Source organism: Cebidichthys violaceus, unplaced genomic scaffold (assembly GCF_023349555.1).
Source record: "Cebidichthys violaceus isolate CVI_PGR_0920_01 unplaced genomic scaffold, fCebVio1.0.p SCAF_3, whole genome shotgun sequence".
In the NCBI taxonomy this organism is placed as follows: Eukaryota; Metazoa; Chordata; class Actinopteri; order Perciformes; family Stichaeidae; genus Cebidichthys; species Cebidichthys violaceus.
Genome location: NW_027176483.1, coordinates 20210854 through 20238468, shown reverse-complemented (window position 1 = coordinate 20238468; position 27615 = coordinate 20210854). Strand labels below are relative to the sequence as shown.

At 43.6% G+C, this 27615-nt stretch overlaps 1 protein-coding gene across 8 annotated transcripts in view; it reads right to left on the bottom strand.

The window, feature by feature from the left end:
- The window catches only part of LOC137881062 (A-kinase anchor protein 13-like), a 93189-nt gene that overhangs the window by 19948 nt on the left and 45626 nt on the right, over positions 1–27615 (bottom strand). For 4 of the 8 annotated variants that reach the window (XM_068722773.1, XM_068722777.1, XM_068722775.1 and 1 more), the window contains exons 11-22: positions 24753–24811; positions 12879–12936; positions 11754–11854; positions 10308–10494; positions 9819–9993; positions 8043–8102; positions 6812–6871; positions 6517–6691; positions 6222–6330; positions 5932–6066; positions 4786–4828; positions 3525–3636 (exon numbers count right to left, since the gene is read on the bottom strand). In XM_068722773.1, the coding sequence (XP_068578874.1) occupies positions 3525–3636; positions 4786–4828; positions 5932–6066; positions 6222–6330; positions 6517–6691; positions 6812–6871; positions 8043–8102; positions 9819–9993; positions 10308–10494; positions 11754–11854; positions 12879–12936; positions 24753–24811 (1274 nt within the window). The remainder of the gene's footprint in view (positions 1–3524; positions 3637–4785; positions 4829–5931; positions 6067–6221; positions 6331–6516; positions 6692–6811; positions 6872–8042; positions 8103–9818; positions 9994–10307; positions 10495–11753; positions 11855–12878; positions 12937–24752; positions 24812–27615) is intronic. The other 4 variants (XM_068722780.1, XM_068722781.1, XM_068722776.1 and 1 more) reach the window with 3 other exon arrangements.

Sequence of the window (27615 nt, the reverse complement as noted above, 5' to 3'; positions counted from 1 at the left end):
AAGTCAACGCATAGAAGTCTATGAGAAAGTTAACCTACTTCTCATTTCATTTATTCAGCCCATGAGAGTTATGTCTTATTTTACCATTACTTAGTTCCAACCTCTCGAGTCACTTCTGGGTGCAAAAAAAACAAGATGGCGACGGCCAAAAACCAAGATGGCAAATGCCAAATCTGTAAATGTGCTGAATCGGGCTTCAGTCAATGTCCTCCAGTCATGTGTTTTGTCTTATTGCACCGTGTTGCCATGTGATGGACAAACCTCTGGCCACAGCCTCTGCAGACGTCTTAAAAACAAGGCATCTACTGTAAAACACCTGAGTGGTACGTTCATAACCTTCATCATCACATCCTCCCACACACACACACGCCTTTATACTTAGGTCACCTTTTGGGGACATTTCATTCATTTCCTGGAAACTAACCCTCACCATACCCGTTACTTATCCAACCTCACACGCTGATACAGAAACCTGCTTTGTTTGGAACTGGGGACAACTAGCTCGTCTTAAGACTGAAATGTGTCCCCGAAGTGTCTCTCACACGCGCACGCGCACGCACACGCACACACACACACACACACACACACATACACCATCTTACCTCATCCAATATGGTTTCTTCTCTCCACCTCACAGTGCGACTGAACCTCTTATTCAGCATGGCTGTAACTGTCCTCCTGTCTCCTTCTCTCCCCCGTCTGTCTCCCTATACTCTGTCTGTCCGTCTATCTGTCTTCTTCTAATCCACAATGGGAATCCTGCCCGTCTAGATTTCTTTCTCTGTCTGAGCATCCTGTTGTCGTCTTTTTGATTTAGCCATTGTGTACAAGCTGCTGCTGCCCGTCTGTCTGCTTTCAAATCAGGAAGTGAACTTGCATCTAAGTTCTGTGCGCCGTCCCCAACACACACACACACACACACACACACACACACACACACACACACACACACACACACACCAAGTTCCTCTTTCATTGTTCGCCTTGCAGACCTCTGCAGAATTATTGTCATCTTCACAAAGCAACCATTTCAGCATACATGCCCAAAATGAATGCTGGTATCTGATGACCGCATTAAAACCCATATATATATATATATATATACATACAGTTGTGGTCAAAAGTTTCCATACACTTGTAAAGAACATAATGTCATGGCTCTCTTGAGTTTCCAGTTATTTCTACAACTCTGATTTTTCTCTGATAGAGTGATTGGAACAGATACTTCTTTGTCACAAAAAACATTCATGAAGTTTGGTTCTTTCATAACTTTATTATGGGTTAACAGAAAAAGTGACAAAATCTGCTGGGTCAAAAATATACATACAGCAACATGAATTAGCAATTTTGGTGACTTAGAAAGTTGTGTCAATGAAATGAGCTTCATAGCATGGCCTCTTAACTTCTTATGAGTGATTATGAGTGACTACAGCTGGTGACTTCTCTGAGGCCATTTAAATAGGGCTCATTGGATACAAACACCCACAAACGCTACAATGGGAAAGTCAAAGGAGCTCAGCATGGATCTGAAAAAGCAAATCATTGACTTGAACAAGTCAGGAAAGTCACTTGGAGCCATTTCAAAGCAGCTGCAGGTCCCAAGAGCAACAGTGCAAACAATTGTTTGTAAGTGTAAAGTGCATGGCACTGTTTTGTCACTGCCACGATCAGGAAGAAAACGCAAGCTATCACCTGCTGCTGAGAGAAAATTGGTCAGGAGGGTGAAGAGTCAACCGAGAACCACCAAAAAGCAGATCTGCCAAGAATTAGAAGCTGCTGGAACACAGGTGTCAGTGTCCACAGTCAAGCGTGTTTTGCATCTCCATGGACTGAGAGGCTGCCGTGCAAGAAGGAAGCCCTCGCTCCAAAAGCGGCACCTTAAGGCTCGACTGAAGTTTGCTGCTGATCACATGGACAAAGATAAGACCTTCTGGAGGAAAGTTCTGTGGTCAGACGAAACAAAAATCGAGCTGTTTGGCCACAATGCCCAGCAATATGTTTGGAGGAGAAAAGGTGAGGCCTTTAACCCCAAGAACACCATGCCTACCGTCAAGCACGGTGGTGGTAGTATTATGCTGTGGGGCTGTTTTGCTGCCAATGGAACTGGTGCTTTACAGAGAGTAAATGGGATAATGAAGAAGGAGGATTACCTTCAAATTCTTCAAGATAACCTAAAATCATCAGCCCGAAGGTTCGGTCTTGGGCGCAGTTGGGTGTTCCAACAGGACAATGACCCCAAACACACATCAAAAGTGGTAATGGAATGGCTAAATCAGGCTAGAATTAGGGTTTTAGAATGGCCTTCCCAAAGTCCTGACTTAAATCCCATTGAGAACATGTGGACAATGCTGAAGGAACAAGTCCATGTCAGAAAGCCATCACATTTAACTGAACTGCACCAATTCTGTCAAGAGGAGTGGTCAAAGATTCAACGAGAAGCTTGCCAGAAGCTTGTGGATGGCTACCAAAAGCGCCTAATTGAAGTGAAAATGGCCAAGGGACATGTAACCAAATATTAGCACTGCTGTATGTATATTTTTGACCCAGCAGATTTTGTCACTTTTTCTGTTAACCCATAATAAAGTCATGAAAGAACCAAACTTCATGAATGTTTTTTGTGACAAAGAAGTATCTGTTCCAATCACTCTATCAGAGAAAAATCAGAGTTGTAGAAATAACTGGAAACTCAAGAGAGCCATGACATTATGTTCTTTACAAGTGTATGGAAACTTTTGACCACAACTGTATGTATGTATGGGTTTTAATGCGGTTGTGGATGTTTTCGCTTGGTAAACATTCTCTTATTTGTATATTTAGTTTCACTTCAGTTTTAATTTTAGTTTCAGTTCCAATTTAAGTTCTCTGGCTCCTGCATATATAATGACGGAGGACCTGGGATCAGTTGTATTTGGGATGCATAGATGAAATGCACAAGCTCAAATAAAACAAACCTGAATTCAGCCTAATAAACTTGAAATAATCCCAACTGGGCCATTAATCAAGAAGCATCAAGAAGAACAAGCCTCAGGGCTTCATTGTGTCATCCTGACTTCCTTTGACGGAAGCACGCACTACTACTGAATTAATACCAGTGAATCAGAGACAATTCAAAGTGCACTTTGTACATATGTGTCATTGACTAAACAGTCGTTACTGACTCAGAATGAAAACACTCCATCTCCGTCATAAACTTGTTTGTAAGAGATTTTAATTGATCTCTGCCCTCCATTAACAACCAATGACAGGGCTAAGAAATGCACCAGCTACGAGCACACCGGCACACATGCCACGGGCCGACCGCGACGAAGCCATCTGAAGGGAAACAAGACAACCACAGAGCTGTTTCAACTTCCTATCGTGAGCTGCTGATGACGTTACAGAGCCGAGTGCACCGCCGAAGACACAATCCACTCTGTTGCGAGTGAAAACGACCTACGCTGTAACAGAGCAACCACTTGCATGACAGATCAATGCCGTCGCAGCTCTAGCGTGAATGAACATGCGCGTGTCGCAGGTGTTCTCACCTTGCTTTTCTTGGTCATCTTGCTGCGGATGTAGCTGAACGTCCGGCTGATTTTAGGTCCTCCTTTGGCCTCGGTGTCGCTCCGCAGAGGGCCCGGCTCCTCCTCCGAGATACTGACAAACACACACACGATTTAGGTTAATCCGCTTAAGACACAAAACAAAGAGGAGCGACAAAGTCTGCTCATCATGCTAGAGGGGAAACGCTCATTATTTCTCTCAGTGACAAAACACGTTGCATTTTAAATTAAAGTAATTCCATCATAGTTACTGGCCTGGTGGGGATTAAAACTAGGGTGCCTCCTCCAACCAGTTCACATCCAAGTCTGTCCAAAATGAAGTCATCACTTCAGCATTTTGTCCAATTAGATATTTGCGTTATATTGTCATAATTAGCATATACATTCTTCGAGTTATGGCCAAAAAAACGTGTTTTGTGAGGTCACACTGACTTTTGACAGCCACATTCTAAACAGTTCATTCCAGGAGGCAACCTCCGGTTCTGAAAAGTAAAGGAAACGCTGAAGTTCCTTAAACCTGCATTCTCTCTAGTGTCCACCAGGGGGCGACTCCTCTGGTTGTATAGAAGTCTCGTCTAAAATGACTCTACTTCTCTCTTGATTTATTCCCTCAGTAAACATTGTAAACATGAGTTTATGGTCTCAATCTCTAGTTTACAGTCTTCTTCAATACAGCATGATGTTCATTTAGTACATTATGCTCCATTTAGAGTCAAACACACCATAAAGCAGGGGATGATTTAGGGGCGGGGCTTACTGTGATTGACAGGCTGCTACAGCTGCGTTGTCTGGTCTGGGAGTTGTCTGTTTTCATCTTACAACTTGAACCCTTTCACAGTGTGTTTTCACTTCATGAAAGGTAATTGTAACCTTTTTGGTCACCAAGAAATGTCTTGCTCAATGCATCGTTGTACAAATCAATTGATCACGATGACTACGTCTACTCCTTATATACATTCTATCTTTCATCCCTAAGTTTATATTTGGATGTTTGTGAAAAATGTGAAGAAATCAAAGGCGCGCCTGAGATCTCATGTTCATGAAGATATGACGGTGATGTGGTCACGGTGATCTTGACAAACAAAAATCAAACCACTTCTTGTTTGGGCCAAATTTGAAGGAATTTGGCCCAAAGGTGTAGAGATTTCACTTTCATGAGAATGAGACAACCCCGGTACAGAGGTGTATCGGTATTTAGAAAGTAAAAAGACAGTAAAACCATTTTAGCTACATCAGTTCTTACCTGTATTCCAGTGGCCCGGAGTTACCGGAGAATACGCTCGTCCCTACAGGAAGCAAAGAGGACAGACATCATCTGATCAGACACGGCTGCTACAAACACTGCACGCATGTTCAAACATTTGATCTAAATCTGGTCCAGCAAAGTGGCAGTTCAAGTGAGGAGATAAAGTGCTGAATGATCAGGAAGTAAAGCGGTAAACACAACGTTGACCGGGGGGAGACAAAGAGGGAAAGTGTATTACCAGAAACAAAAACTAAAACAGGAGGTCACTTCTACAACAACACCTTTCCAAAAAAAGAATAGGTTTTTGTACAGCTACATAGAGTATGCAGAGAAATATAAAAGTACCTCCAACAATGTGATTAAAAGCAGGCCTGTTATTTCTTATTTGATTCATATTACACATACTGTACATTTTAAAGCCTTAATCTTACACTGTACTGTATATTAAATTGCATGTTTGTATTGAGAGTTTCAGTCTTGATGAAAACTATGAGATGCAGCTGAAAGATAGTAAGCGGCCCTTGAGTTAAGTTTGTTTTGTCAGAATACCGTTTCCAAGGGCAAGACTTGTTCTGTCCAAAAGTTCACCGGTTTGACTCGCACAAAAAGCTGTTTGAACTCTGTTGTGTTGTTCATTGTGTACACCTGACATCTATCACACTTCTGTCCATCCTGATAGAGGGTCCTCCTCTGTTGCTCTCTCTGAGGTTTCTTCCTCTTCCTCGTTAAAGGTCGTTTTGGGGGAGTTCTTCCTCTTCTGATGTGAGGGTCAAAGGTCAGAGGATGTCCCATGTGCACTGGTTGTAAAGTCCTCTGAGGCTAATTTGTGACTTTGGGCTGTACAGAATATATATTGAATTGAATTGTTTCATGGGGGGGGGGGGGGCAGTGACACAAGAAAAATGATCCAGGAAGTCCATTATGAGTAACAGGTTGACGTGATTATAGGTTATCAGACGGGGGGGGGTCAGACTGTAAAAAGCTGGTGACTTCCAGAAACCCGGAGGAGTCTTTTCTATCCATCTGCTTCTGCAGTTCCAGGAGGAGGAGGACACGTTTTTAGTTGGTTTCGTTCGGACAGTGTTACGGGACACCACACTGACGGGGGACAAACGGGACCACGTCTACATTCATCATACTTACTCCCTCCCTTCTCCTCCTCCTCCTCCTCATCGCTGGAGGAGGAGCCAATAGCAAAGAAACGTCTACTTTTGGGGAGGAGCGGGGAGATGCTGAGGGAGAAGCGGATTCGTCGCTTTGATCGAGGAAATCCACTCGCTAAAAAGGGGGGGGGGGGGGGGCGTTGATGGGATGCGGCGGGATGAACAGGGAAGCAGAAGACAAATCTTACCAGTTTAAAGAGCACATCTTCAGAACTAAAAGGAGGGCGACAGGATGAAGGAAACAATGGTTGTTGAGAAGCAGAAACTCACCATCGATATCACGCTGACTGATGGTAACCATGGAGATGGATTTGGTGAGGGTTTGGTGATGGAACATGGTGGGACAGCTGTTTGTCACTGACAGTACCTGATGTGATGTCTAAAACACACACACACACACACACACACACACACACACACACACACACACACACACACACACACACACACACACACACCATGGGAAAACAATTATCAATATTATCATATCCATATTGATTAACATTAGATCCCAATCTCTCTCTCTCTCACACACACACACACACACACACACACACACACACACCTGGCTGTCCATGCTGCTTCCGTCTCCCTCCTGCTCCTCCTCGGTGAGGGAAACCAGAGAGCCTCTCTCCTGGCCGTCTCGGCGCAGACTCCTTCCTGCGGTAATCTCCTCCTGACCGCTGGGGCACTGAGCCCGGACCGCTCCCCTCTCCACCGCCAGACCCTCCAGGCTGCAGCTGCGTGTGGGGGAGGAGGCAGCACAAACATGTAACCAAAAAGCATGTCTTTTTTTTATTTTACATGTTGTTGACGCGGCGGCCTCTGAGGGCGAGTCATCATGGAGCTATGCTAATTACCTTCTGTTGTCTATTTGCTCCTGGTCGGGGCGACGCAGGTTGGATGGACACCAGCTCATGCTGGACGAGCGGAAAGATGAAGGGTGGATAATGGAAGATGTGGAAAAAAACATGGAATAGAAAGAGGAGAGAGGATTAGATGTTTAATGAAAGCATGAATCCAGAATGAGATTATGGTGGAGTTACGATGACAGAATGTGTCTCGACTCTAAGTAACGAGCTAAGAGTGTCTGTTGAAGTGACCTTGTTTCAATTATAAAATGAGTTTCTTGTTTCCGGCAGAGAGAACACCATGATCAGTACAGAGCTAAAGCCTCCGTCTCTGTTTAGATGAATGCCACAATCAGCGTTTGAGGTGACAGTAAGTTTAACTTTTGGCCATGGTTGCGGTCGTCTTTTCTATTCGACCTCGCATCAACCGTCCGGTTCGTACGCTCAGAGATTGGATCTTGCTTGCAATGGGATCCGATCAGCCAGACCGCACGCCGAGCTGGTCTGGCCTGCCTTGAATTTGGATCTCAGTGAGGTTTGGACAACATATGGACACAATCGGGACAGTTTATCCAACGTGGTTCTCCACATTCTCGATATTTTGGTTTCATTCTTGAGATGCAAAATCTTCCTCCTCGTACTTTGAAGACTCTTCTGTCCCAGTTGGTACATAAAGTTGGACGGTATTGGCCTTACTATCATGATAGAAGCTTGTTACTCTTCTTAATTCCTCCTGTTCTCACCGGAGTAAAGTAAAGAGAAAATGAAGAGGGATGTGCTGCAAAACTGATTCCTCGAGTCGACTGGATGCAGACGGACGTTTGTCTCCGGCTGCTGAGGTGTTGAGAAGCTGGACAGAACCGCTCCAGCTCCCGAAGCCCTAGCAGCATTGGATAGCATCATGGTACAGGGAGTGTGTGGGTGTAAACTTTCATGTGAGCCGTCTGGAAAGACGACTGAATCGCCGCACTCCAGTCATAAAAGACAAGAATGCTAAACTTCTTTTCTACATTCTTGTCTTTCAGACAGAGTTTCCACAGTGAGTCTGAGGCGCTGCAGTCATTTGTGGCTGACTTGAAAGAACTCATTGAATCCAGTGCTGACTTACTGGCTGTCCCGTGTGGAAAAGCACTGGACAGTGACTCACATACACATCAGTGTCGTTTGGCGTAAAAACACACAAGGTGCAGCTGTGAAGAGAAGGAGAATGAGGACGTGCGAGTGACGGATGAAGGTGTACCTTCTCCGGTGGAGGGGGGAATTGGCTCTCTTCACCTCTCCTGACGGACTCTTCAACGAGCTGAAAGAAGGGACAGGTGGACTGTCAGTGGAAACACAGGTGAGGGAGTCGTTTACGAGCATTACGTTCACGTTAAAGCCACTAAAAAACTGCTTTCCCCCACCTAAATACGCACATCCACGTATCCATCCATTGGCTGTGATTAAACGAGTGTCCATGAAAGCAAGGTGCAACGCGTCCTCATAAAGACGACAACACGCGTCAATTTACGCTCGTCAGATGCATACGTAAAAAACTTCTGTCTTCACAGGAAACAGGTTAGGTTTAGTCAACAAACCCACTTAGTTAGGTTTAGGAAAAGATCGTGAAATACTTAGTTAGGTTTAGTCAACAAACCCACTTAGTTAGGTTTAGGAAAAGATCATGAAATACTTTAGGTTTAGGAAAAGGTCGTGAAATACTTAGTTAGGTTTAGTCAACAAACCCACTTAGTTAGGTTTAGGAAAAGATCGTGAAATACTTAGTTAGGTTTAGTCAACAAACCCACTTAGTTAGGTTTAGGAAAAGATCATGAAATACTTTAGGTTTAGGAAAAGGTCGGGAAATACTTAGTTAGGTTTAGTCAACAAACCCACTTAGTTAGGTTTAGGAAAAGGTCGGGAAATACTTAGTTAGGTTTAGTCAACAAACCCACTTAGTTAGGTTTAGGAAAAGATCATGAAATACTTTAGGTTTAGGAAAAGATCGTGAAATACTTAGTTAGGTTTAGTCAACAAACCCACTTAGTTAGGTTTCGGAAATGATCGTTGCTTGGGTTAGAATAACCACGTAAGTACCAAAACTGAAGTACGCAAGTTACGTGAAAGAACCATCAATGTTTACTTCTCTTTTTACAGGGGGAACAAACTGCGGCCTCCTAGCTGAAAAATGTTGGACAACGCGTCCGGTGTGTGATTTAGCGGTCCCAATACGTTCTCGTTCATGATTACGTGAATGACGTACAAAAAAATATCGTAGGCAATCTACGAATTATGGCGCATTATTTTCCGCAGGTTTTGCTACGAACGCTGGATGAAACCAGCCCTGCACGGTGACGGGTGACAGGATGCAGAACCTGAGATTCATTGCAACAGCCAGACGGAGTGTAAATTATTTTGTTTTAAAACATTAATTGATCAAATTAATTGATTTAAGTCCTTGAACGTCACATATTTTGTCAGATTATTTGAATGGGCAGGCTAACGATTAGCAAAAGGCTAACGCTATCTGCAATAATATCTGTATCATGTGACCACAAGTTGAAAATAAACCCCTAACTACATTTTAGTTCATTGTCCAACACCATAGATGGACTTCACTAACTCCATAGACCAGCACGTCCCAGCCTCGTGCATCACCTTTTAGTGTCCCCTGGTTTCTGGGAAGAGCTAGCGCTTCCACACCACAAACTCACTGAATGACTATTCCCACCCAGAGAAAAGTGGGATAAAGTATCACACGAGGTATTTCTATTATGCCGATAAATGTGTGTTTCCACATACGTATCATAGAGAACAGAGGGATAAAGATGAGATGAACACAGATGTTGGGAGATAGCAGCAGCTGCTCAGAGGTCCTGAGAGAGTTTGGGTGGGTGGGACGCTCTGGGGTTACTCTCTGGGACAAAATAGTCTAACTGCTCCTATGAGATCCTTTGGAATCGGAGTGCCATGAGGAGTGTATTTAACAACCCTAACCCAGAAAGTCTTTCAGGACGCCGTTTGCCGGATTTATTACCTGCGCTGTGCGACGTTGATCTCTGCGCCGGCGTTGTTGTTCCTACCCGGCTCCCAGCTGTGACGACGGAACAGAGACAAGGAACAGATGGGGACTCGCATCACGGCAGAGGGGACGGGATTCTCTGGAAGCTGGTCTTTTTTCTCCTCTTCTTCTCCTCCTCCTCCTCCTCCTCCTGGGATTCATAATAGAATTACAAAACTATTATCAACTGTGACTCTTATGAAAAAGATTAGCTTTTTTTAGGGTTATTTTTGGGGCATCTATGGCTTTATTAGATAGAGGCAGTATAGAGGTGACGTGAACGGGTTCATACTTATTCTAAATCAGCAGCTTCCGATAAATCGTTTGAGGTTTTCTCGTTATTATAGAAGGAAAATATGAGCCAGAACTAAAAGTATATGAACATGTAGGATTAAAGAGATGCAAAGTAAAAATTACAAGTACTTAATTAAACTACAGAAATCAAATGAAACAAGCGCGCTTTACCTCTGTCCTCCGTTTTGGACTTCCAGGACAGTCTGGAGCTCCGAGGGGTCACAGGGTCAGGTGTGCCCACCGACAAAGCCCCCTCAGTGGGACTGAGGGCTCCCTGTGTCGATGCATCATCGGCGGAGGACCAGGAGACTCGAACCCCTCTGTCCCTGTGTCCATCATAGGGGGGAGGGTCTTTGGGCTTAAGAGGAAAAGAAGACACAAGAGATGAAGTGTAGACTTCATTCGTTAAGTGGAGAGCAGGGTCGTCCTTCAATCAGAGGGTCGCTAACATTAGCAGAGTGCGTTAGCGCATCATTAACCAGCGTTAGCAGGTCTATGCCACGCAAGCTACTGAGGAATGCATAAACATGCTGCTTTGGCTTTTTAATCATCTTCTGTCTCGATCACCAGTGATGTGGTGGCTCACTGTTACACTGAGATCTGCAGGCTTTAGCTTCTATCTTTATCTTTTCAACCTGTATTCGCTGCTAAATCGGTTTGACATCCAGGATATGTTCTTTAAATGCATGTTGTAGACTCTTCTGTCTGCTTCTCTTTTGCCCAAAAATGTATTTCTACTTCTTCAGGGAGTGCAGTTAGTGACAGTGTGAGTCTTATTAATTTAGGTCTTAACCAATCCAGCAACTCCTCACACATAAAAACAGTGATAAGGACACCTATGAACTACATTTCACCAAACACAAAGGCCTTCATCCTAAACTAGTGTTGTTTGGAAGTTGTAAATCTTCACTTTTTGATCTCTCTATCCCTGTGAGGACATTTGGTCTTCATAGGACTCAAGTACTCCACATAAACAGACTCCTGCCTCTGCAGTCCCTCCCAACAGCAAAAGAGCGTTGGGGTCAGATTTCAAAGGATCCCGTAAGACAAGGTTCTAGGGGGGGCGGGGGGGGCGGAGACAGCAGCCACATGTCGTCTCTGGAGTTGCAGGATTGTGGGAGAAGTCAGTGGAAAGAGGCCTCATCCAGAACAAGTGAGTCACACTGAGCTTCACTCTGAGCGAAAAGTCTCACAAAGTGTTTCACAGCTTTCACGAGCGTCAAAATGTTGACTAAAAATGCTCATCGATCCCTGGTCTAGTGCGAGGACTAGGAGGTCATTAGCGACAACTCTTTTGGTGCCACATGTCGTCCCCGTTGCTATCCCAACGGCCAGTCGACCGGTTTTCCTCTGGTTCCTGCCCAGCCGGGGAGGGGGAAAGTCTTTTCTGTCCGTTGCGTAACACTCCTTCCACCAGACGCTTTTTTTCCCACCCCGGTTCATTTTTGGAAAAGTGCAATAAACGGCGCCGTTATTTCGGGCCCTGGCACGGACGACCTCGTGTTATGAATTTCCGCTGCAGCGGCGACTTAAAATAAAAACATCCGACACCGGCGTTTATGTAGAGTACCGGCAGAGATCTGAACGCAAACACGTGGATGTGGATGTGTTTCTTACCCGTTTAAAGACACCGTCATCCGGTGCGGCGCCGACTTTCAGGCCGTCTTTGTCTCTGTGCAACAAACACACCGACACACACCCTCTGTCTGGATGGACGTCTGGAGGGAGGGAGAGGAGAGGAGGAGGGAAATGGGAGGAGACAAAAAAAAAAAGAACAGAAAACACCTGGCTGTGTCAGTGATGGAGGTAAGGAGGTGAAAGATCTTGTTGTGCAATAGCATTACTTGTTGCCGTGTCTGAGAAACAGTGGCTGGTTGCAGCGCTGGTTGCAATCCACAGAGACAGGAAGTTGACCTCATATCACCAAAACCACAGAGAAGCAGCCCGAGTGTGTATGTAACAGTGAGCAGGCCTGCTGAACATAATGTCTGAAGGGTTACTTCAAAATGACCTCATGTTACAGCTGATCAACAGACCAGACACTACATAAAACCTGTCTGTGATAGACTTTTAACACACTTACAATGCATTATAATCTCGATTACATAATACACTGTGATCCTTGCAAAGACTAAATGTCAGTGAGTGGCCAGCTTAAAGGTCATTGAAAAATGATTTTAGAATGAGTTATGATTGTTGTTATAAAGCAATATGAATATTTATGAGGGCTTACAATTATAAATAAATATACAGCGCTTCAAGCCGATTGCAACGGGTTACAAGTGCGTTTATAATGCGTCATAGAACGTTTTAATCGTTTTCCACATTCAATAAGATTACTAATAATGTGAACGCCAGCACAAGCTGAGTCAAAGTCAGCTGAGCTAATGTTGGAAATAACCGAAAGGGTCAGTTTGAAGTGTGTGTGGACGGGGTCGGCAGAAAAACGTATTTTAGCCACCTAAAAAAAAAGATTAAAGTGTTCGCTATATTAACAATGTTAACAGCCCCTTACCCTGGGCTTCAGACAAACCTTTCCAACACGGAGCTAAAGCCATTATAACAGTGTTTCTTTTAAAAAGTCAGTTGCTGGTCTACCACTGCATCAACTGATGCACACGTACAGTGTTTTGACCAAACATGTGTTCTGATTTGAACACAAACAACACCACCGGGAAGCTACAGAACGCCACAACAACCTAAAAAAGACAATAATAGTGGCCCTGCCCTTTAAGACTGTACCTGTACATGTCGTCACTGTGTTGGGTTCAGGACAGAAAACATCCCTCTCCCTCTGGATCTAAGAGAGAAAAGGAAAAGAAAGAGTCGTTATTCTGATGAACATTAAGCTCATTTAACTGTTTGGAGTTCCTGATATGTTTTACTACGGTCCTTGTAGCACCATCTTTGTCTTGTGGTACCAGCCCAAACAACCATCTGCTGGTTCTGTGTTCTCAGAACCCATAAATATTAAACTATCATAGCGTCACACCCACTGGCTTCACATGTGACTGTTGAAACCCCCCCCCCCCCCCCCCCCACACACACACACACACACACACACACACACACACACACACACACACAAGCATTGTGTTTGTCTCGCATGTTTGAGCTATAGTGCGAGCATATCGTTCACTGATGCACATCAGTTGCAGGTCACAAGCGAATGAGTGTTCCACCCTTGCAACCAGACACAGCCGGTTTCAGTGTAACGTCAGAGAAAACGTAGGAGGGGGTTCTCTACGAGACCTCTGTGTTTCTGTACCGCACACAGAAGAAAAAGACAGATCTGAAACAATAATCCGCAGTAGCAGCTGATGTGATCTGCTGAACGAACATCTGGACTTGAGTGCGAGTTAAGCAGAGATTTTTCACCAGCTCATTGAGAGCCAGTCTGATCTAATCACAGGTATATTGGTATTTACATTTAGAACAAAAGTTTGACCACCAGAGGTGAGCATGTATTTAATGTACAAGACACAGCAGTCTAACTCATTCCATGTTCAGAATTCAATAAATAATGCATGCTTCAATACAGTTCAGGTCAATGGCGTACAAGATGGTTTCATCTGCATAGAAATGGACACTGCGATGTTCAGTTGGAAAACAAATGTTTACGTCTAATGTAAATATCGGGGGGGGCCTAACATTGATCCTTGTGGGACACCTTTATCAACCGTCTGTGGATTTGTTTTGATCAGACCTTTTATCAAGTATAAGTCCTGACTGCTGCGGCTGAAGGACAAAGAAGCGAAGTGGCTCATCCATTCCATCATCGATTTCGGGGGCAGCAATCGTTTGTTTTCCGTTCCATGTGAATTTGACTCACTAGCCCTCACACAGTAGCTCTCGTTCTGAAGGGACACTCCAGCCTAACCAAACCAAAGCTACAGAATGTGTTGGATATTACCAACCTGACACGTGTTTGAAGCGATGGATTTTAAAGTCCCCACCACTGGTTTGTTGGGTGACTCCTGTAGGCCGAGCCATCAGAATGACTTCATATTTAGTCGTGTCATTGTTTAATCACTGAAGCCAATGAGTCCTTTGTCCCCCTCGTCCACTTGTCTCAATGGATCTGTTGTCTTGGCTCCATGTTGCCTGCTCTGTCTATTATCAACATCCTGCCGAAAAGACAGATCTGCACAAAAGAGCGACTCTCCGACACGTAGGCGACAACGGGCGGCATTTATCAATCTAGTACCGAGCTGCAGATGCTGGATGTCTACTTGAGGACTTGGTGAAATCTCATTTAAAGCCTCAATAGAAATGTTTCTTCCCCTGTACTTTCCACAATCTCCTTCCAAAAAAATGCAACAGATAACTACAGATCATACCATACATTTAAAACCCTGATCTGTAAAACTGAGCTTCTCTCCAAAGACTAATGCAAGCACCACTTTAAATGATTACCAAAGGTGGGCTCATAGCTTTCTTGAAAATAAGTTATTCAGCATGAAAAAAGCATAGAAAAAGAATATAGAATGGAGTCACCTTTACTCAGATTTGCAATAAATGTAATGCATTTGAAATTCTTTGCATAATGCCGCTATAAAAAGGCAGCGAGTCAAACAGCTTGTACTGATTACTAAATAAAACAATAAGCCCTGATATGGACACGGAAGGACACATCACTAGTCATCTGCTTCATTTAAAAAAAAAAAAAAAAAAAACGCCATTTATTCTCCTCAAACATAACCTAAGCTGACAACAAAATATAATAATTTAACTCAAATAACACAAATGAATCTAATTACAAGCTGTGTTAGTGTTAATGTTAATGGTGGAACTCAATAGTTGCAATAAAACTGCACATTATCGTGAAGCTACAAGTCAGAATTGCATTGGGTCATATTGGATGACTTTCTTTACAAACTGGAGGTTGTGCATGCGGTGAGATCAGGCCAAAGGTTAAATAAAGTTATAGAGTTCTACCCCTGCTCTCCTGTCTGTCAGCTGTATTCTGAGCTGAACAGGAATATTACTGCAATAATGTATTTGGTTACACCTCTATTGCACATGTGACACAGCTGAAATAAGCAGGGCGTTTGCTGGCGGTGGATCTTTGAGAGATGACACATACAGCTCTCCTGTCTGCAGCACAGTGATCGTTTTTTTAAGGCAGGGACCTTCAAATCCGGCGAGGTGCAAAGGAACCTAACAGAACTACAAACGTGTAGAGAAGGACGGTGATCTTCAGTGTATTCCAGGACGTGTTATGCAATCGTTTACTTTTCCATTATTAGCCACAGATGCATTGTCTCAGTATTTCCCAGGATGCTCTTCAACACTCATGAGAAAACGGGCCTGGACTGGTATTGGGCTGTGACTTTTACTTATGGGTGAACAGAGCAGACTGAATATGCGGGATTTTTGCCTCCATGACTGCTAAATTTTTTTTTATTTATTTTTTTTATTACAAAAAGTCTAGAATGACAGCACCGTTCTGTGATTCTGAGGGACTGACATCAAATTCTGGAAAATATTTTAAGCAAGGTACATCTTCTAACATCCTAATATTAATAAATCTATTATATTTATTATTTTTATAATATGCCCAATGCCTAACATATCTTCTTCTTCTGTGCCATAGAGCTCATTGTTGTTAAAAACACATCGGGGAGTAACACAGTGCACTGGATGACAATCCCACAGACTCCGTGCTGCTGCGCACCGAACGTGGATTAATCCGCTGCTGAAAATAGTCCCTAACAAATTTCCTCCTGTATGAGTGACAAAAACTACAGTGACCAGCTGTTTCAGGATAATTGAGCTATATATATATATATATATATATATATATATATATATATATATACACATTGTACATATATATATATGTGAAGTGTTTTTTTTAAAGATTTAAAGAAAGAATATCACCAGTCTGAACTGTGAAGAAGTTTAAAAGAATAGCCTAGCATTTGAGAGTTCACTTGAAGTTTGATTTAAGTGAGATGAAATCATTCATTTGCCCATTTATTGGCAATGTTTTGTCCTTAAAAGAAGCACATGTGGGATGACCCGGATGTTTCCTCTGCTGCCGCTCAGCCAGGACACACTAGACATGGAAAAGAAACATTTGCTGCTAAAAAGACAACTTGACTTCTTTGTGTATCCACCTCATATGAACTTCAGATGAATTTAAGGACGTGTTGTTTTGCACAGAAAGACTGGATTTTGTGCTTACAGTGTTCCACCTCTTCAAGTGTAGTCTTGTTAGGATGAGATCGCTTCATGGCAAGTATGGACAGGGTGAATGCTGACAGTGAGTTAGCAATAACTCAACGTACAGTAAATGTGCCAAGTAAATCTGAGAGAAATAAAAGCCAAAATTACAAGTCATGAGATTTTCCCCCCTTCAGACCTATGATGTATATAGGTGTGCCTCAAGTGTGACACGTACAATGAGAAGTTGTCCGAAACCCTCAAACGTACAGTCAGACATGAGAGACCTCAAAATTGACACGTGGGCCGCGGTGTTAAAGAGAGGAGGACTAAACAGCCCGGTGAGACGACCCAGATGAAGAGAGGACGTGAGCGACGTGGGACGAGAACACCGCTCATCAACTATGCTCTGCTGCAGTTTATGTGGCCTACTGTGTGTGTGTGTGTGTATATATATATATATATATATATATATATATATATATATCTCTGTGCATCACCCAGACGGCAACCTCCGGTTCTGCAGAGTGAAGCCGATGCGGAAGTGTCTTAAAACCTGCATTCTCTCTAGTGTCCACCAGGGGGCGACTCCTCTGGTTGTATAGAAGTCTAGTCTAAAATGACTCTACTTCTCTCTTGATTTATTCCCTCAGTAAACATTGTAAACATGAGTTTATGGTCTCAATCTCTAGTTTACAGTCTTCTTCAATACAGCATGATGTTCATTTAGTACATTATGCTCCATTTAGAGTCAAACAGACCATAAAGCAGGAAATGATTTAGGGGCGGGGCTACACAGTGATTGACAGGTCGAGACCTCTACCAGAGACGTATACGGCGTCTCCACATCACTCCTCCGCATTCCAAATATGGTCGCCTTCAGTTCATTGGCAGCGGAAAAAACAACATGGCGACGGCCGTAATCCAAGATGGCGACGGCATAATCGGCGAACTCGAGGCTTCAAAACGACAGTACCAAACCAATGGGTCACGTCACCATGACTACGTCCACTTCTGATATACAGTCTGTCATCTCTGGAGGCCTCAAATCCAAAAATTCCTTCAGCTATGGAATAATAAATATGACTTCCTACTAAGGACCATCGAACGTTGAATATGTCTTCTGACGCTGCAACACAATATGTCAGTGTCCTAGCTTTCATGTTCAGAAACATGACATAAGCATAAATAAACAAATAAATAAACACTTCATCTCAAACCTTTAAACCTTTCTACTCAGAATCATCTCAATAATATCTCAACAGCATCGATCTTATTGGTTATCACACCTTTTACAGCACTGACCTGTAGAAAGAGGAATAAAGACTCACTGTACCTGCAGCCTCTGACAAACTACTGTCTGAATAGATATGATATGGAACATTCTGGTTTTTATTGCACCCTAAAGGTCTGGAAATACATCTCCTCCGTCCTCACGTCTCTCCCTGGGAGGAATCCGAGAGGGGCCGAGACGATGAGTGAAGGAAGCAAGGAGCCACGGTAGCACAACACCGTCTCCGTGGCAACGCTGCACTTCCTGTTTGCATCGCACCAAAGCGTGATGGAAAGTGTAAGTTCCATAACTCAGAAAATGTTTATCCTGAACAAAACCCAGAGAGAATAAAAAAAATCTTAATATTAGGAGTGAGAAGACCTTCTAGAGTGTTTGTTTAGCGGAAGGTGTTTGGCAACACTAAGGCCCAACATGTCCCACTGAAGTTCATTTAACCGTTTATGTCTTTGTCAAGGATGTGTGTGTTTATTCCAAGAAAAATCTGTTTATTAAGACCATATGTGTATTTCCTGATTTGTTCCGTTTTGTTGTTAAATAAAAATCCAATCCAGAAATCCAGAAGGGAGAAAAAAATAAATAAATCAAAAAAGATACTTTCAAATACTCAGACAAGTATATCTGTTTACGCACACGCACACACACACACACACACACACACACACACACACACACACACACCCTACCTTAATCAGCACCACATCCACTGTCCTCTCTCCCTTGGCACAGAAGCTGTACCTCCGCTTGTGTCTCTCGTACATGCCGCCTGCAGCGGAGGATCGACGTGTTAACGCGTGAACATTTCGCAGGCTAGATCCCGAACTATTTCCCACCTCTCTCTCTCTCTCTCTCTCTCTCCCTCTCTCTCTCTGCTGTCTCTCCTTTCTCTCTCGAACGCAACTCAGTGAGGAAAAAAACAAAACGCGTATGTATAAGAACGGCTGAGGGCGGAGTTCCCAGGGACAAAAAAAGAAGAAAAAGATCCGACTGGTTTCCAGAGCTGCAGGCTGCTGATTTCCTTCACACCACGAGAGAGAAAAAAAAACAACCGAGCATAAACAGTTGGTCGTACGACCAATTAAAGCCACGGAAGATGAGAGAAAAGTGGTCGAATCGACCTTTCACTCCGGCGCCGCAGATTCCGAACTGAACCCAGATGAAAAGGTCCAGTGTTAACTGTGACGTTACAACAAAAATAAAAAGTCCAGCGTGTCCCCAGCTCGAGGTGTGTAATCCAGTGAAGTCTACGTATCGCCGTATTCCTTCTCGCTGCAGTTTGGTTTGTGAAAATAAGCCCCCTCTGCCCACATCTGTTCAAAACGGTGGCCCCTCCCTCCATCCCACTCTCTCTGCCTCTCCCTCTCTCTCTCGTCACATCTGTCCTTCCCTTTATGAAACAGACTCCCTCTCATCCATTTGCTGCCTCTCCACTGCTCCCCTCACACACACACACACACACACACACACACACACACACACACACACACACACACACACACACACACACACACACACACACACACACACACACACACACAGGGGAACAATTGGAGCCCTATCTCGCCAAGTGCCTCCGCATTTTTAAGAGCGAGAGACGACTTTTTATCTGCTGGAACTGAGAGAAAGAAAGAACAAAGGAGGTGAAGAGGAAGACAAAGCGCTGGACTCCGCTGCTGCCCTTCAGCGCCTTGGTAACAACGTGTACGCTTCAATTATGAACTTTTTTTAAACTCTTATTCATCGGAGTCCATTTCTTCTTCCGCTTACATTGTTGTTACAAAATAAGAGACGTGAGGTTAACGCGTGATGTTTTCTTCTGTTAACTGCAGACAGTTCAGAAGAAACACTTTAAACGGTTCTCCCTACCTTTACTTGAAGCCCTATAACCCTACAGTATATATATATATATATATATATATACACACACACATACAGTATACACAGTCAGGGCCATGAGTAGAACTTTTCTAATTTTGCCTCTTTACACGACTCCAGTGGATTTGAAATGAAGCAGTCAATGCGCGGTTGAAGTTTAGACGTTCAGCCTTAATTCAATGGATAAAACAAAAAAAAAAAATCACATGAACCGTTTATGAATTGCAGCCATTTCTACACAGTCAAGACGGACGATGTGGTTTGCTTCAGATCATGAGTCGCTCCTTTCCTTCTGCACACTTCTCTCTTCCCATCATTCTGGTACAAGTTCATCTTGGTTTCATCTGTCCAAAGAATCATCCTCCAGAGTGATCTTGACTTCAGTAAATGTTATCAAGGGTTTTTCTTTGAGGAAAGAATTCTGTGATCATCCACTTTAGATGTCTCCTGTGGTCTTCTGGGCCTTTTGGTGTTGGTGAGCTTACCAATAAAGTCCGTCTTTTTAAGAATGTACCAAACTGTTTGTTTGGTCAGTCCTAATGTTTCTGCTATCTGTCCGATAGGTTTGTTAAGTGTTTTCAGCTTAATCATGTTAATTTTGTTTTTATTTTTGGTTTCATGCTGAGAGTCCCATGGACCAGCTACCAAATGCTAATATATTTGAATCCTAATATCTGCATCATTTGTCATGAAATAGTGACAGAACAGACCACACCTGTCCATGACACCGTTTGTCAGACAATTGTCCAATTATGTTTGAGCCTCTGAAAATGTCTTGACTGTGTAGAAACGGCTGTAATTCATAATCGGTTCATGTGATATTTTTGTTTTATCCATTGAATTAAAGCTGAAAGTCTACACTTCAACCACACATTGACTGATTCATTTCAAATCCACTGGAGTCATATTAGCCTAAAACAAAATATGCACTCATTCGGTGTCTTTCTTATTTTTTGAAACTATGAGTTTAAAAAGAACTATAGTTCCCATCATGCTTTGGGTGTTGCAAGCAGTCAAACGAGCAAATTACAACCAACAAGTGGAAACGTTCAGCTCCATCTGTAACCGATCAGCGGCACACAAATACTGCTGTACACCATGGTAACTGCTGTACACCATCCAGCTGTGACGTGGAGAGAGAGAGAGAGAGAGAGACACAGACAGAGAGAGAGAGAGAGAGAGAGAGAGAGAGACAGAGAGAAACAGAGAGAGAGAGAGAGAGAGAGAGACAGAGAGAAACAGAGAAAGAGACAGAGAGAGAGAGACAGAGAGAGAGACACAGACAGAGAGAGCGAGACACAGAGAGAGACAGAGAGAAACAGAGAAAGAGACAGAGAGAGAGAGAAACAGAGACAGAGAGAGAGAGACAGAGAGAGAGACAGAGAGACAGACAGAGAGAGAGAGAGAGAGAGACAGAGAAAGAGACAGAGAGCGAGAGAGACAGAGAGAGAGAGACAGAGAGACAAAGCGAGAGAGAGAGACAGACAGAGAGACAGACACATGTGGAAGTGGTTATACCTGCTCTGACCACAAGGGAGCAGCAAAGGACCGACACTCACACACTCATAAGGACTTAGGAAAAGACAACCACAGAGTTCAGAGAATCCCGACTGCACTTTCACTAAACTACATAATTATGAGGCAACAGTGGTGCTGACGTAGGTCTGCTATGGAGAAACTACAAAAAGCCAGACTGTAACGCGACCCCATAAGCTCCTTCCTGCTGCTGCGGTCACACTTAACAATCAACACTGCTTCAGTAGAAACTGATCATTCACTAATTTGCAATATCACTGAAACTCTTCAATATCAATATTTCCTTTGTGCAATAATGTGGAGTCAACCGTTTGGTTATATTTTTCTTTTCAACAGTTTAATAATGTATCATAGGCCTAGCTTATTTAGTTTTTACTGATGCTTCTATTTCGTTTTAAGTCACTATTCATCTTCATCAACATGAATCCCATTAGTTTATGACCGAGCTACTGTTCCTCCCGGGGAAGGGTTTCCCGCACCGGGACCTGTCCATCGCCATTGACGTTACCGTGGTGATGCCGACTCGGACCGCGAGGAACCTGGGTGTGACCCTGGATGACCAACTGTCGTTCTCAGCAAACATTGCATCGGTTACACGCTCCTGCAGATTCCTGCTCTACAACATCAGGAGGATTCGTCCCTTCCTCACTGACGAGACGGAGCAGGTTCTCATCCAGGCTCTTGTCATCTCCCGCCTGGACTACTGACACTCTCTACTCGCCGGAGCCTCGGCGTCAGCCATCAGACCTCTGGAGCTTCAATCGCCCAAAGTTCTCCCACACAACTTCCTTTCTCCGTTCTCTACACTGGCTACCTGTAAGAGCTCATCCAGTTTAAGACTCTGGTGCTAGAATACAGGGTGGTGAAAGGAACAGCTCCTTCCTATCTCCAGGCCACGGTCAAGCCCTACACCCCCACCCGACCACTTCGCTCTGCTGCCTCGGGGCGATTAAAGCGTCTGCTAAATGACTGTATAAAAATAAGAGACAGGTATGCCGTTTGTTTTCATGGACGGCCGTATGCTGCGTCACTTTAAATGTTGCCGCAAGGAATTGTGGGGCAGCATTATCTTCTTTCCTTTGGTAAAGGATGGTCCAGTGTATCCTATGCTATGCTATAGGAGTTAAGAAAGGAAGCGTCAAAGCACTTGCTAGCTAGCTAACTCACCGCGCGGGACATTTCACGTTGTGGGCATTTGACTAATGAACGGAAGTATTATGTCTGCTTATGAGGCGGTGAAAGGTTTGATTCTGCAGATTTACATCCATACTATTGTCATAAATTCATGTTAAGTTTCAACCTTGAATATTCCCGGAATTTTGAAACCCTAAAGGTGTTGATAACTGTTGACATAATAATCATATGATGATCACATGATCTGTTGGCATAATTATCACAATAGAAGTCTCCCAATCAAGAGTTACCTTCACCTATAAGTAAACAAAAAGTACAATTAAACCAAAAATAAATGTATGAATAAATTCATTAAATTCATCAAATTAACAATTAAATTAAACAAAATAAATTACATTAAAATATGTATATAAAAAAAGTTTACAAAACTACAATTTGTATTTTTGTAAGATATGAAAGAGTCAAAGTCCCACTATTAGATAGAGAATAATTACACCTTAAAAAGACTGTAGAGACTTTGATTATTTGACACTATCTTGTCTACACTGCAGTAAAGTTAGCAGTGTGTGTGTGTTTTGGTGGTCATCACTTGTCCTTTAACTTAATGCAGAACTTGGCTCTGTGACATTTAACAAACGTGTTTTTTAAGTAAGGTAATTTGAGGATAAAGTAGTCTCATACTTTGCTTCTGTCATCTCCTACTGCACTTTCCTGTGTATTCATCCCTCCCTATCCTTCCTCCCTCCTCTCTGTCTCTGACCACACACACACACACACACACACACACACACACACACACACACACACACACACACACACACACACACACACACACACACACACACACACACACACACACACACACACACACACACACACGACCCAGGTCTTAAGGTTCCCATATCTCCTACTGTGACCTGCTGCTCCATGAGACCATCTACTGCGTCATTAGGAGACCTTGGAAAAAGACGATTTATACGGTTTTAGAGGCGACCTTGGCCCGGTCTGATCTAACCTCCACAGAGGTGGAGAGCGGCGAGGACATGAGTGCAGCTAACTCGCGTTCATATCGTTTGGAGGAAGGAGTTTGCAGGCTGAATCATGGGACCTGTGAGTCTGGCATTCAGCTCTTTATCTGGAGACTTATCAGTGGACGCGGACTTATCCTCGGGCCGGTTCCCACGGCTTGTTTGCCATGTTACCTGACTTTTCTGCTGTGTGAACGATATCTTCATTGTGCCAAAAAGCTTTTTTTTTCTCTTTTGTTTTTTTTTAACGACAAACTATTCGGCAATGTTTTATAACAGCCAATGCACCAATCGGTGATTGGTCAGGTGTGTGTAGGTGAGAAAGTGGGCAGGGCTTCCCTCCTTTCATTCTCTACAGAACTACTTCTATCGCCTTCTGGTTTGAAGCAAACATGAACGCCCTTGAGCTGTGTGCTGTTAGTTCACCAGATGGGACGTCATTATTAAATAACCCAGAATATGATTATGGTTTCTCTTGAACGCTGGAATTAATATTATTAGGCTCCATGTTTCAGGTTAAACTTAAGTGATATAACCCATCAAACAGACACTCAGCAATGATCAGCCTCACGTGACTGAATGAAAGGATGATCAATGATGTAGAAAGCTCTCTCTGACTTTAATTGTTTCCATAATAAAAGTTATTGAGGGAAATATCAGATCATGAAAAGACAAATCTTGTTAGTGGTCCATTGTTCAGACCTACAATGAACATATATTTGAACCAGATGATGATCAGAAAACATATCAAATATAAAGCTTGAGTTCAGTCTGATCCGTCTTTACCCTGGTATTTAGAAAAATCTGATCAGTCCGATCAGCTGCAGCGTCCAATCAAATAACTGATGAACAATGAGGGGGCGTGTCGGCCGCTAAAACACTTCCTGGGAGGCTGTTCTCCTGCTCATGGCTCCTCGATCCTCCCAGCTAAATTAGAGCTTTGGGACGGCCGTCAATATGGCGGAGCAGAACAACCTCCGGTTCAAGGGCGGAGCGAGGAAATGACAAGAGACTTGGGATGTACCCTCTTCAGTGAGAGGACACGTGAACTCAGACCACATTAGGAAGTGGTCCGGACCACATACTGTATGGCCACAATCTTCTGTTCCGTTCTTGCCCACATTGAAGCACCGCCTACTAAACTGACTGTCTCTGCGGTAGCGGAAGTAAACCTTCTGTTTGAGATGCCATAATCAATCGGTCAGTGTTTTTATTTCTGATGCTTGGCAAAGAGCCGACAACTGCCGCCCGCCGTCCTCCTCCTGCTGCTGCTGCTCTCATCCCCGCCGGTAGACAATAAGCATTTATTCTTAGGTTCATAAAGATCTACTTGAAATCTAACCAACAAAGTTGTTACTGCTGCAGCCTCCAGCTGGTTAACCCAAGATGCATGTTGATGCCAGGTGTGAACAACAACTCAGCCACTGACGGGTAACGTCACGTTATCCCAGACTGCTGTGGAAACGCGTCAAGACATCACTGGTCACATTAAAGGTGTTGGTATGGACGAACCAGCCCACCTGCTCATGACCGTCTGTAATGGTCTCCGGTCAAACAGACGTTTGAAACATTTTCAAAACTCACCTGCAGATTGTGTGTGCCGTCTGAGTCCCGCCTCCTCTGTTGCCGCTCTTCTTCTTCTGCTGTGGAGGACAGAAAACACGAGTTCATCATCAAGTTGGTGTTGATTTTCTTTAACCTAAACCCCATTCGTTAGCTTTGGATTTTGCCTCTTTCTCAGTGGGTATTGCATTTGTTCTCTTTGTGCTATGAAGTAGGTTTAGTTTACGCTGAAGTCAGCCCGCTGCAACGGTCGCAATGGCAACGGAACACGTAAAAATGGCCGCCGCTCCTTACCTATAGCAAGTCAGCACTCAGCTTCAATCACTGATGTTAAAAACCACAAACCAAGCCAGAAGCCTATCTGTAGTTATGGATTCAGACCTCAACCTGAACAGCCACATCAAGACCATCACAAAACCAGCCTCCTATCACCTGAAGAGTATATCAAGGATCAGAGGACTTATGTCTCAACGTGTCCATGTCCATCTTCAGTAGACTGCACTACTGTAACGGTGTGTTCACAGGTCTGTGTAAAAAGTCAGTCAGAACGCTGCAGCTCTAGTCCTCACTAAGACCAAGAAAGTGGATCACATCAGTCCAGTTCTGAGGTCTTTGCGCTGGCTTCCTGTCCAACAAAGAGTTGACTTTAAAACCCTGCTGTTGGTTTATAAAGCACTGAATGGTTTAGGGATCTGCTGCTGCCTTATGAACCATCCCGACCCCTCAGGTGGTCTGGGGCCGGTCTACTTTCTGTTCCAGAGTCAGAACTAAACACGGAGAAGCAGCGTTCAGTTCTTCTGCTCCACATATCTGGAACAAAGTCCCAGAAAGCTGCAGGTCTGCTGAGACCCTCAGCTCCTTTAGATCCAGACTGAAGACTTTCCTGTTTGCTGCTGCCTTTAATTGAACCACATTCAAGGACATTAATCAATTTCTGCATTTTACTACTGTATTATTCACTGTTTGTAATGTTTCAATCAATGTTCTAAATGGTTTTTTAAATCTCCTTTTCTTTTGCCTTATGTTTTGATGCTTTTAATGGTTTTATGTGAAGCACTTTGAAATGTGCTATACAAATAAACTTGCCTTGCCTATAAAAAGGCAGGTGACACTCGGCAAACGCTCAGAGCTGCTCTCAAACTGCCATCCAGCAGTGAATTTTCAAGAAAAACAAATAATGCGGACAAAGTGGATGAGTCAGGTAATGATGATGAAGATCCTGTTAGGGAGTTTCCTCCAGTCATGGTGAGTCAGTAATGTTTCTGGTTTGGAATAATTAAGGGGGGAAATGGTAAGCTTCTCCCTGACCCAGGCAGCCATGCAAGCTGGAACATTAGATACATCCAGAGCTGCCTCTCTGGCCGCCTGTTTTACCTCCTTTTTGATAAGTGCAACCTAATTTGGACTTTTTTTTTTTTTTTACTTGATTTGTTGACTCGTCAGACTTCTTTTTAGTGATGTCTACCAGATTCTCAGCAAGAAGAAGTATTCAGCATTGCCGAGGTTCCTCTTCTGAAACCGGATGTTCTACCTGCACAGCATCCTGTCCTATTTAGAGTACGAGCTCAAGTCTGGATACTATAGTGTGCCTCTGGTAGGGATCGGACGACAAGCTCAGTGAAAACAACAGATGTTAGAATCACCATCATTAGTGGCTGTGAACACAGACTCAAGCACTGAACCACTGCAGCGCCTAAACAGGAGGATGTGACGGACTAATGTGGACTGCTTCCAACTCACACAGCGGGTCAGTCACTGAGTCACAACTATTACTGATGTGGATCTGCATGGCGGTCCTGCAATAACTGACCCGCACTTACATACACACACACACACATCCCTGTACTTCTATCTTTGTGAGGACCCTCTATGCATTCCCTTGCCACTAACCCTAACCATGACAAATAAATGCCTAACTCCAGCCTAAACCTAATTCTAAACTGAAACTTAACAAAGTCTTGTCAAAGGTCTTAACAAAGACTTTTGACAAAGTGAGGACCGGACATAATGTCCTCACGATCTAAAAAATGTCCTCACTATGTTGGTTAAAAACGTTTGGTCCTCACTATGTTGGTTAAAAACGTTTGGTCCTCACTATGTAGCAAGTACGAGAATATACACTATTCATTTAACACACAGCAGACAGTTGGCCTGAGTCATATCGAGCGACATGCATGCACACTGTATGCAACAGCCGTTCACACAGTGACACATTCGGACGCACAACCATTTCTCAGCCCACCTCTAGTTTCACTGTCCACTGTTAAGTCCTGGTGACATCATCAGGTTGCCTGGATACCGTGCCCCATACAAACAGTGGCGCCGGATCAAAACACACACACACACACACACACATACACATACACACACACACACACACACACACACACACACACACACACACACACACACACACACACACACACACACTGCCCTGTTACTGACATTATTCTGCTGTGTCTCCTATTCTAAAACTATCCACCACTGTTCAAAATGGAGGGTGAAATAAAAGGGTCAGTACATTTCAGACACTAGTTAAATCCCCTACATGGACCTTGAGATGACCTGCTTGAGATAGTAACGATTAGAAATGATCAATTCATTATTTTTATATCTCTTATCTATGGAAGTTGCATCATTAATGTCGAAACAAGCTGTGGTGAAAGTCAATGACCACTGACATGACAGTGAAAATCAGCTGTGGCCTGCTAACGTAACTCAAGAATGCCAGGGTGTGTGTGTGTGTGTGTGTGTGTGTGTGTGTGTGTGTGTGTGTGTGTGTGGTTTCCGCTAAAGCCAAAGATGGTTTTTAATATTTGAAAAGAAAGAATGGATGGTGTCTGATCACATGATTGCCAGACAGACGGGCAGACGTGAAACCAAC